The sequence below is a fragment of the Aspergillus caelatus genome (genome assembly GCF_009193585.1).
Source record: "Aspergillus caelatus strain CBS 763.97 unplaced genomic scaffold BDV27scaffold_14, whole genome shotgun sequence".
Lineage (NCBI taxonomy): Eukaryota > Fungi > Ascomycota > Eurotiomycetes > Eurotiales > Aspergillaceae > Aspergillus > Aspergillus caelatus.
Genome location: NW_022475277.1, coordinates 154,456 through 165,300, shown reverse-complemented (window position 1 = coordinate 165,300; position 10,845 = coordinate 154,456). Strand labels below are relative to the sequence as shown.

At 49.2% G+C, this 10,845-nt stretch overlaps 3 protein-coding genes across 3 annotated transcripts; 2 read left to right on the top strand and 1 right to left on the bottom strand.

Moving 5' to 3' along the window:
• Window positions 1-2,498: 2,498 nt before the first annotated feature.
• BDV27DRAFT_121253 (uncharacterized protein) lies at window positions 2,499-3,454 on the bottom strand. Its single transcript, XM_032065316.1, has 2 exons — window positions 2,841-3,454; window positions 2,499-2,786 (listed from the first exon to the last, which is right to left on the bottom strand). The coding sequence occupies exon 1, from the start codon at window positions 3,385-3,387 to the stop codon at window positions 3,154-3,156; it is 234 nt and encodes a 77-aa protein (XP_031932295.1). The 5' UTR covers window positions 3,388-3,454; the 3' UTR covers window positions 2,499-2,786; window positions 2,841-3,153.
• Window positions 3,455-4,564: 1,110 nt separating this feature from the next.
• BDV27DRAFT_121249 (anoctamin family protein) lies at window positions 4,565-7,647 on the top strand. The gene is made up of 4 exons (XM_032065315.1): window positions 4,565-4,992; window positions 5,067-5,220; window positions 5,276-5,570; window positions 5,625-7,647. The coding sequence occupies exons 1-4, from the start codon at window positions 4,854-4,856 to the stop codon at window positions 7,287-7,289; spliced, it is 2,253 nt and encodes a 750-aa protein (XP_031932294.1). The 5' UTR covers window positions 4,565-4,853; the 3' UTR covers window positions 7,290-7,647.
• Window positions 7,648-8,860: 1,213 nt separating this feature from the next.
• BDV27DRAFT_121246 (uncharacterized protein) lies at window positions 8,861-10,579 on the top strand. Its single transcript, XM_032065314.1, has one exon. The coding sequence runs from the start codon at window positions 9,077-9,079 to the stop codon at window positions 10,442-10,444; it is 1,368 nt and encodes a 455-aa protein (XP_031932293.1). The 5' UTR covers window positions 8,861-9,076; the 3' UTR covers window positions 10,445-10,579.
• The last annotated feature ends 266 nt before the right edge of the window (window positions 10,580-10,845 follow it).

The window sequence follows — 10,845 nt, the reverse complement described above, 5'->3', positions numbered from 1 at the left end:
ATTATGACTGGCCCGTCCGCCTCACCGCGAGTATTTTTAGCGACTCGGTCCAGAATCTGTGTGAACAGGTACCTTTCCACGTGGGTCGGGACTTGGACGGCCAGTGGCCTTTCCTAACGGCCCACGGCAGAGGACCTGCATGACGAACATGGTGGCTGCGTCAATTATTCGTGTTTTGCCTGTGCCCAGATATCCTACCATAAAGGGAGAAAATGTGTGTTAGCAACTGAGTAGTTGCTTGAAAGCCTTTGCTGGGTTGCCAGATTGGTTGTATATACCCGGGTTTCATTAGTAAGTTGGAAGGCCCCAAGAATGTAGGCATACATCGCCTCAGCGAAAAGATCCAAATGTCGAACACTGGCCTCTCGCTTGGTGCAGGACAAAGTGCAGCTATCTGCCATCGTAATGTGACACCATGGATCCAATGAACAATACCTTCGTCTGTTCCCGTACCATAGATTCGCAGGACGAGCTCTCCCTGTCGTTATGACGATGAAACCACTCGCCAATAACGGCCAATTTATCAATATGGGTGGTATGCCTTGCAGCACCCAACATGGCGAAAGCAAGGGCGTAGAGATGGCAATCTCGCAAGATGGCTTGTTGGCGTTCTCTAAGCTCTGCACATGCCGAACGCACGATTTGGTGCAGGATAGTCAGATTCGATGGAAGAATATTCATTCCTCTGCATCAGGAAGGTATTCATGGGGAGGTGACGTGTTAAACGCTCCGAGAACCGTATTCACTGGCCGATATGGAACGAAAATTGTGGCAAGTTCATGGTGAGATATATCGACATATGGATTGTTTCTTCATCGTAGCATGGCCAACCAAGGCTTTCAAGGGGCTGTTGACGAAAGAGCGGGTATGAGCATAGAGAATTCCCGGTGGGCGAATACCTCGTCGGCAGCGATACGTAATTGAAATCAGGAATTCAAGTCTTTTTGAGTCTCTCGTACATTATGTTCAGTTGCTGTAGGCTGTCAAGAGTCTCATCTGTGATATATACTTCCCTCTTTTGTACGTGATATGCTGGCTGATATGGACAGTATATTACAACGATCTGCATGTGAACCGCGTTAACGATCAATCCGTAATCAGAGCCACAGACAGTCAGCATTAGCATGTCGAACAAATTCATGCCCGCATTCCGCAATAGATGGCCGTATATCCGCAGGCTACTGGCAAACTCTAACAGACGGAATATTCACCAGTGGTTTCCCCAGCCAGCTCAGATCGTAGAAGTACTGCATAATCTCCTCATCTGAATCAAGCAAGAAATCAGGGGATCTACGGTCATCCCGGATCCGTATTGTTACCAAGACATTCAAATCTTACGGCAGTAGTCTTGCCATCATATCCCGAAGAGCATATTGCCTACCTGACACACTTCAGCAACTCCAGCTGAAACGTTCATCTTTCCGGCACCCGGTGGCCCAAGAACGAATGGCCGAATGTGAACGTAGAGCTTCCATCTGCCTGTGGTTATCCACCTTGGTGGAGCGGTATATAGATCGTCTACGGGCCGTGGAGGTGTCCAGACGACTTCGGATTGATGATGAGCATGCGCATTTGCGGGCTCTCTATGGTTATATTAGTTTAAGAAGCCAACGAGGTCAGGGGAGTCAAATTCCTCTTTCCTTATAGGGAACAATGAGAGTGATATTGCCATGGAGGGACCTACTATATAGTGGAGACAACCTGGAGGTATACGTTGGTCATAGTGGTAGCAAGGTAATTATTAGAACATGTTGATATATAGGATGAACCTTGAGAAGAAAAGGCATACAGAAACAGCGCATTTGAGCAAAGAAGGAAGGGGCTTTATATAGACCAGGGATTCCAGTGAAATACAAAGGCTCCAAGATGTGCAGTGCACTGAAACGTAGGAGTGAATATAAATGTATGGCATATAGCCAAGGCGGAGGATCCCTGCTATCAGTACAAAGAGACGCAGGTGGCTCTGGGTATAACCGCTTCCCCTATGGTGATATTTTGCCGACTGTCTTCACCAATACCAATTCACGTGCTTAGTCCGTTGTAAAAGAGAACAGATCCAAGAGCCATATCGAATGGCCGATATGGATAACGCATCAAGTCGGTTAATGGCAGGTCGGTCGTATTTTGATGGGAATACCCAAGTAGACACAATGACTTCGGGGCATTCTATGAATAGGTCAGTAGAGATATCACTTGTTGACGGATGGGCCATAGTGAATGTATATGGCGTCGTCTATTCCAAAAGATCCCGCCAGTTGTCTAGGACGTGAAGGTTATTCTCTTTAAGAGTTTCCAGTCCTTACTTTACCTTTACTTGTTATTATCCTAGGAGCTCTGATTGGCGGTGTGAACACCCAAGAGATTTCGAGCGCTGCAGCCGCACGAGAGCAGTCTAAGCCAAGCAGCCAAGCATTGAATGCCGGAAGTTAGACCAATGGAAGCCTAAATCGAAATAGTTAAGTCGGCATGTCTACATCTGACAGCTATGAGAAGAATTACAGCAAGCAGCACGGAATAGGAACAGAAAAACGTTCTGACAGGGTAATTTTCTTTCCGGAAATAGAATATGATATCTTCATTGTGCTGCCTTTGAAAGGAAAACAGCGTCGGAGATATTGCATTAACTGAAAGGCAATAAGGAAGGCAAAGACCAAGAGAACCCAATCGAATGATATAGTACATAATTGACAAAGAACGTGTGACTCCGTGCAAACCTCAGCCATTAGTGATTATCGAATCAATCGTATGCATCATGCGCCATGCATCATATATTGTACAGTCAGGATCTGCATGAGCTGTTAGCGCCATGATACAACTGCATCCTGGTATAAGCATCGTACCGAAATTAGTTTTATTTTGATTTTTTCTTATTTCTTTCTTGTTTTGTTCTCCTCTGGTTTCGTGTCGGATCAATTCTCGTGGACCGGCTTTCGCAAGCGAGGATAATAGAACAAAAAGAAGACGATCACCGCCAACAACACGACCAGCGTGGGTAAAAACATAAAGGTAAACAGCAGCAGACTCAAGCCGAAGGCGGCACTCTGTCCAGGAAAGAAACGACGAGCCATGATTTCACAAGCGTCCCAGAACATGGAGAGGATGGGAGTTGAGAGAAAGGCGGTGATGGACATCGGCGGTCGGGGAGCAACGGCGCTAGAGCTCTTTCCGGTCGAGGGCGATCAATACCAACTCAGTCTGGGGATGGTCGACCGCCGGTAAAAGATGTGGACTTCGAGTGGATTTATTCAGCACAAAGGTTGCAATGAGTCGGTGTCGGAAAATAGGGGAGTCAATAGGTGATTTATTGAACCGCTCATGGAAGGGGGTTCCAACACATGCAGATGGAGAGATGAAGGGGAGGGAAATGAAGGTATACATTAAGTACATTAATTAGGTTGTACAGTTAGAGAGAGAGTCAGTCACAATCTGCCGTTTACTTCCCGCTGACTAAGAACATGCGTTCGTCCTGTACACCGTAATGCGTCTGGGAAGGGAAAATGGTATATCGAGGAAAATAAATTACGGGCTTAGTTTTCAGTTCAGTACTCCCACGAATAGATTCAGCGTCTATTTCGCAAATCATAATTTACACCATTACACCATGACGGTTGCTAGAAGCATGGGAATTCGACACAGACGAAGAGGAGTATCCGCGATCCGCCGTAAGGATCCCTCCACTAGTGAGAAACGATTGGCTCGCAATGGCAGGACCCCCAATAACTCCACCAAACTACCGGCGGCTAAAAGTAGTTGGGGTTGTCACTAATCCTGATTCGGACGAATGACGCCAGAAGTAAGGCACTTCTTTTTCTTGCGCAGGCAGCAACATTCCCAATCAGAATACGTACGATTACTCCGTACTACGTACTCTTTACTGGTATCGTACCGTTCTGGTATGAAACACCCCCTCGTCCCAGGGCGTGTTCTCAGTGAAATGAAGCGCTTCTATATATGGAAATAGTACAGGACACAAACTCTGTGGAGAACGAAACTGTTTTGCCTGGACCGACTTCCTCTATGAGGCACACAATCGATCATGTGGGTTTCTTTGGTGGAAGGATCCAGATTAGAGACAAAACCCCCCGGGGGGAAAGAACCATAGCTCCCCTCTAGGCAACCACATACCAATTAAATTAATTCGCTTGAAGGTTCGGTTGCCATATAAAGAAATTACTGTGTAAGTAGCACTGCGCCAGTGGCGTGGATAATAACAACCACTTCCGAATGAAGTAAGTGATTTCTTTTTCTTTGGTCGGGATATTTTCTATTTCTTTCTTTGCAGGATGCGTCCTTGGAGTGTAGTACTAGAGAATCAATGGATCACCGCTTACGAGTCCTTGGGAAATATTCCGAGGTTTATCCACTCATGCTCCCATCCTAGGAAACCATGCACAATACGCTAGGCCATAGGGCAACTGGCCAGTGGCAAACAGGGCAAAACAAAGGTCCCATACTTTCAACCGTGAGAACCAATTGCCTTGTAGGGCTGAAAGCTTGGCACGGATCCTCGGTTGTCACTTCGTTACTTCCACGGATACCAACAGGGAGAGGAACACAACTGCTATTAATACACCAAATTATTTATTATTTATTACTATGTTGATTTATTACCTTCCAGGAATGTTGTGTAAGATCGACAACAATACTTAAAATGTCCGTGGGGCGCACCCCTTGCACCCCGAAGAACCCTGATTAACCGCTTTATCTCTCGCTCTCTCTCTGCTGTTCTCTTTCCTTCCCTCTCTCCCCTTCCTTTTTTTCCACCTGCCTTTCTGCAGGAATTTTCATTGACCGAACCGCGGATATGCGGACTACCCTTCACCGCCTCACCATCGCACCTTAAATCCCCTCTAATGAATTTATTGCTATACCTTCTGGCACAACATCCCTCAGTCGACATGGGTCTGCTTACGGGAAGCCGCCAACTCGATGCGGCCGATGCCCACAACTTTGGAGTGGATTGGGTCATCCACTACCAGTTTGAGGATATGGGTATGTGATTCTTCCAATATTCACCCTATTATCGAGTTGAATTCGCTCCCGCTAAACTTGCCTGCGTTGTCCAGAGATGCTGAAGGCCATCGAAGAATTCCGAGCCCTCATCAAAGATCTGCAAGAAGCGAAATTGCAAGTGCAAGTGCGCCCTGGTTATGGCGCTTCCTTGTTGCTGTGCATTCGCGTCCCTCGCGACCACCTGGGAAATATGGTCTATAAATCTCGGTAAGACCAATGACTTTCTCCCACCCCGCGTTTACCGGTTTCTAACCCTGTCTAGGGTGAAGGATTGGCTGTATGGGATCATCCACGAACTCCCCATCGGCGACGAGCACACCGCGATCGACTCCGAAACGCCAGCCGAAGAACTCCGATCCGTATACCACGCCGTCACCTGGTCCAAGGCACTGGGTGGTGCGGGCGTCACCGCGCAATTAGGCCAGTGGAAGAACGTGGCCAGCACCTTTCCGTTGCATGACCCGACCGCCAACGCCAATCTGTTGCGCAAGTGGAGCCACACGCTCCTGCTAAATGCAGAGGATCTGGATGCGATTCGCGCCTTGTATGGGGAGAAGGTATGGCCGGACCACCCCCTCCTGATCAGTGGCGCTAACGTGCCGGGATTCTAGGTCGCCTACTATTTCGCATTCATCCAATGCTATTCGACGTTTCTGGTCTTCCCCGCCGCGTGGGGCATCTTCACATGGCTCTATCTCGGACCCTACTCCATTACTTCCGCTCTGGTCAACTGCCTCTGGTGCATCGTGTTTGTCGAATATTGGAAAGTCCGGGAAACTGACCTTGGCCTCCGATGGAACGTCCGGGGCGTGGGTGCCTTGAAGGTGAACCGCCCACAATATGTATGGGAAAAGGAAGTACGCGACTCCGTGACGGGTGAGACCGTTCGTGTCTTCCCGGCGCACAAGCAATTTCTTCGCCAGCTGTTGCTGCTGCCATTTGCCTCCATCGCCAGTCTCGCATTGGGTTCGTTGATCGTGGTGACATTCGCCATGGAAATCTTGATCTCGGAAGTTTATACAGGCCCATTCAAGGAATACCTCGAGTTCCTTCCGACCATCCTTTTCTCCCTGTCACTTCCGTGGATTAACGATACCCTGACGGACATGGCCACCAAATTAACCGATTACGAAAATTATCGCACCCAGGACCAGTATGATATTGCACAGACCACAAAAACCTTCGTCATGAATTTCATCACCTCCTTCCTCCCCACGATCCTCACGGCATTTGTCTATGTCCCATTTGGCGCCCGACTGCTGCCGTATCTCGACGTGATCCGCGTTGGAAAGCTGGCAACGGCGTTCGACACCCGCCGAGTCCATATCGATCCCTCGCGGTTGCAACAAGAGGTCATTTATCTCTCGGTGATGGGACAGGTCATGAGCTTTGGTGAGGAGATTGTGCTGCCCTATGTAAAACAAGTGGTCATGCAGAAGTGGCGCCACTATCGACAAAAGAATGTGCCGGCCGGACAAGGCCGCCGTTATTCCTCCCGAACCGACCAGCTGTTAATAGATGCCCCGGGTGAGGCATCCTTCCTGTCGAGAGTCCGGAACGAGACGGAAGCCGACGAGTACAACGTCCATGACGACACACTAGAGATGTGCGTCCAGTATGGGTATCTAGCACTCTTCGGCGCGTCATGGCCGCTGGTACCGCTCGGTTTTCTGCTCAATAACTGGCTGGAGCTACGGGGAGACTTCTTCAAGTTGAGTCTCGAATGCCAGCGGCCGCCTCCCATCCGAGCCGATTCCATTGGGCCGTCGCTCCAAGGATTAGAAGTTCTCACTTGGCTCGGAACTTTGTCCACCGCAGCCATCGTTTACCTGTACCGTGGCGGTATGGCCGACGTGCGTCTATCCACGCTCCTCTTGATCCTCCTTGCGGCGGAATGGGCATATTTGGGGCTCCGCTTCGTTGTACGGACGGCTGTAGAGAAGATCGCCACCGGCTCACTTCGAAAGGAGGCCGCCAAACGATATGCCCTTCGCAAGAACTATTTGGACACACTTACACGAAGTACATCGCCTAAAGGTCGACAACGCGTCCGCTTCGAAGACCGTGTCAATGTTTATACCACAGGAACGGATGTCAGAACCAACTCTCAGGAATTCCTGCACCCCGGTCATCATGAGACATCGAATGAGGAACGATTCTGGTCTTGTCCTACCCAGGATACTGCGGACGCCGGCGTTCGGTTGATTAAAGCCCTGTGCATGGGAGATCGGGTGCAACCAGAGAATAAGTCCGAGAAGATGACAAAGGGTGCATAGAGTGCTCCTTTACAGCCCATATTCGATGATAGATTTCTTTTTTTTTTCTTGCGTTCTCCACATTATACGGTTGACCTGTAACCATCGCTGGTGTCGATAACTTCCCTGCTGCGCGGGATCTCTTGTCGATGTCTGTACCCGAGGCAATAAACCTCGGTTACCGTGGATTTGACATCCAATTCATTGATAACGATAGCGCTACCAGTTCCATGGATGCGCGAATAGCTACGCTCTTGTACATCCTGGCATACATACCTTCCTTCCGTTTCCGTTTCCTTGAGTCACGTGGTTCCAGGATTTTCTGCGCGAATCACATTAGTCAATATCTAACTATTTAATATACGTCGGTTCTATTGAACACGTTTCTTTGCATATTAGGAATTGTAATGAGCGTTCTTACCGTAAGGCAAAATACTGTAGGGGAAACCACCCTCTCGTTCAATAATTCATGCTCGTGAAAATTTGGGACTGAGTCTATTGGCACCGCGCGTTGATCAAGTTGCTTACCATAGACAGTTCCCTTGCTAGTTTCTCATGCTTAATCTTAAATTAGAAAGTGGTGATTAACTGTGAGAAGATAGTAAGAATGGAAAGCAATGGCTTGAAAAAAAAGGGAAAAAAAAAAAAAAAGGTTAGCCTAAAGGGTAATCATTTGATAATGTGGTAAGGAAATATATTTCGTCACATCCGCAAGCGGTAAAAGTACAAGTACTAACTATACTTTCACCATGACGCCCTGTCCGATAGAAAACATGTACTACCTATGTAACACAGCAGCCTGCATGGGTCACATGGCTTTTATTTTACCTCTAGCGAGTCCACGTGCATTGATTTGGGAAAAGGGGCCTGAGGATTTCCCACTCCCGACTGGGGAAGATGAAGTCCCACATCCACATCGTTCCACGGACCACACAGAAGGTTCTACCACTAACACCAGATCCAACCATGCATTGCTACGTATCCTCAATACGAAACTAGGACTCTGACAGGCAGGGTGGCCCCCGGAAATGCGGAACGGTATGAGTTCCCCTCATTTCTTGAAATAGGTCATCTCCGAAATGGGTCAACTCCACGGTAGGGCTGAGACATGGCATTGGTGAGGGATCTGAAAAGTCAAGCGGGGCACCGGTCGTTCGGCAACAGAACATTACGCAGCTTATGATAGGTACATCAGTAGTTGGTCCTAGTTCGCATGTTGCCTGCAGTATAGAGTTGATACGTGGATTGGGTAGGGATGGGTATGGATGCAGATGCTTGGTCATGCAGTAGAGGGATGCGTTGGGAAAGGTGATGAGCGGTAAAGGCATGCCACCAGTTATCAAGATCAAAGGAAGGATGACTGAGAGGAATCGTCGAATCCTTCTAGTTCTTCAGGATCTTACTAGTAGTAGTTATAAGATGAAATTAGTGGCAGTCCACTTTCAGCCCTACAAGGCAAAGCCAAGTTCAGGGAAAAGTCAATCAGTTATCCATGGTGACCAATCGCAGACCTCGGCTAGTTCCCCAGTTCATTCCACCTCTTCTTAAGTTCCGTGACCGACATTCCAGTCTTTTTAGTCGCCCTGTTCCCCTTTCAACTTTCATTAATTTCTTTGCTTTTCTTTTTCTTTTTTTATCTTTACCCGTTCCGTTAAAACAGGGTGCTACCCGCCCTTCTTTCTTTCCCCCTTCCCCTCACTCCCTTTTTCTCATTCTGACACTAACCTCCTCTTTCCCCCCTACTTCTTTCTTCCCCCTTCCTCGTTGACTTCGCTCTTCTGGAGGAGCGAGTCTCCTCCGGTTGCCCAATGTGTCCCCTCTCCGAATCGAAAACCGAGCTCTTTCTCCAGGAAGAGAATGAAACGGGAAAGATCGTCCCTATGGTGACTGTCGTCCGTCGGCGGGGGCGATTGCATTTGGTCCACCCTCACTGGTACCGCAATAGTTTATTGGCGAGCACAGGATTTCTTGAGTTCGCTAATGCCGGTGATTTCGCTGCCAATGTGTGGAATGAGATCCCCGTACCCCGACATGCAATGATCTTGATGGCCATTGGAGGACCGCTCGCTTTGTTGATGAGTATTGTCGCCCTCCGCGACTTTATTCTAAGCTGGCGGAATGTGAAACTGCTCCGCGCCGAACGTCAATATTTACAATCGTTGAAACGTGACTATCTTGCCTCCCCCAGCCCGGAGTCGGATCTGATCCGACTGATCGACAGCCGTCTTGGCCTTAGCTGGCGCGAATTGGGCACAGAGCTTATTGACCGTGTCGCTATGGACGTTTTCCTCGGTCTCGGGGCGCTCCTCGTCGGTATCGGTACGATTATGGCCATTTGGGGAGCCCATCCGAAAGTCTTCAACGCCAGTAACCTCCTATCGGGGTTCGTGGGAAACTCCTTCGCCGCAGAGTTCGGCGTCGTCAACGCGGTCTGGTCCATCTACCTGGCCCGGCGATTCCATCGCTATGATAGATTCTGTGCGCGGACCCCGGCCCTCTCATCGTTCCGCGACCGTCTCCACCTCCGGTTCAACAAATTCAAATGGCACGCCGTCGTTTCCGGACTCACCGGTCTCATCGCCGGTGCCGCCTCCATGGTCACAGCGAAGATGTGGTGGGGGTACGTGGTGCTAGCGCCCTGTATGGTTCTGCAGTTGTTATGCAACCGGTTCTGGCGAACCCAGCTGGGCTACGACCGCCCGATCGTCAGCGACTACGATCAACGGGGCATCCTCATTCGCGAGACGCAAGAAATCCGCGACGAAGAAAAAGACGGACCGCTACTGGATAGTCTGGCCTCTACGGTAACCCTGTACAACGCTTTGGGTGCCCTTCCCTCGCCGAGCGAGGCCCTCGACTGGACGAGTCTGGACTCGCTTGTTCAGTTCATGATCACGAATGACCTCTTCGATTCCCTTTGCGACTGGCTCGTACGCGATAAATCCGTTCCTTCCGACGTCCGCGACGCCGTCTTCCGTGACCCCTCATCCTCCTCGGAACACACCGAGATTACGGTCTCTCCTGACCACCTCCTCCGCATTCCAGCCCAATTGCAAACGCAATTGCGCGATCTTTGTCGTCAGTTTCTCCAAGGGGACGGACGGAGGGTGCTGCTCTATCGGGAGCGGTATCTGTTAGAGATGATGGGGTCGATGCTCTCCAGGGAGAGTCAGTAATGTAGCACACCCTGTATACTATTATGTACATCGCATCTCTTGGATGGGGACATCGATTGGGACACTCTGTGCCGGCACATGAGGCAGTAGATCTGCAAGCATAGATATTAATGTTGTTATCTTAATGGATAGAGATGCTCATATATTGGACAATTTTATTAAATCTTACTGCCTAATGAATAACATGAAGTGAACAAAACGCCTGGAGAACTCCATATATTGCCGTTCTTTTCGTATATTACTAGTTATCGGTGCACCCATCCCATAGGGTACAAAAAATGATGCCTCAGGCCCCCATCCATCGCAATGGATTCCAAAGGATGAACGGATAAGCAGTAAGTCCGGTGCCGAACCGAATCGACTCCGTTTCCCGCCCCACTCTTTTTGTCCACCAAAGCAAT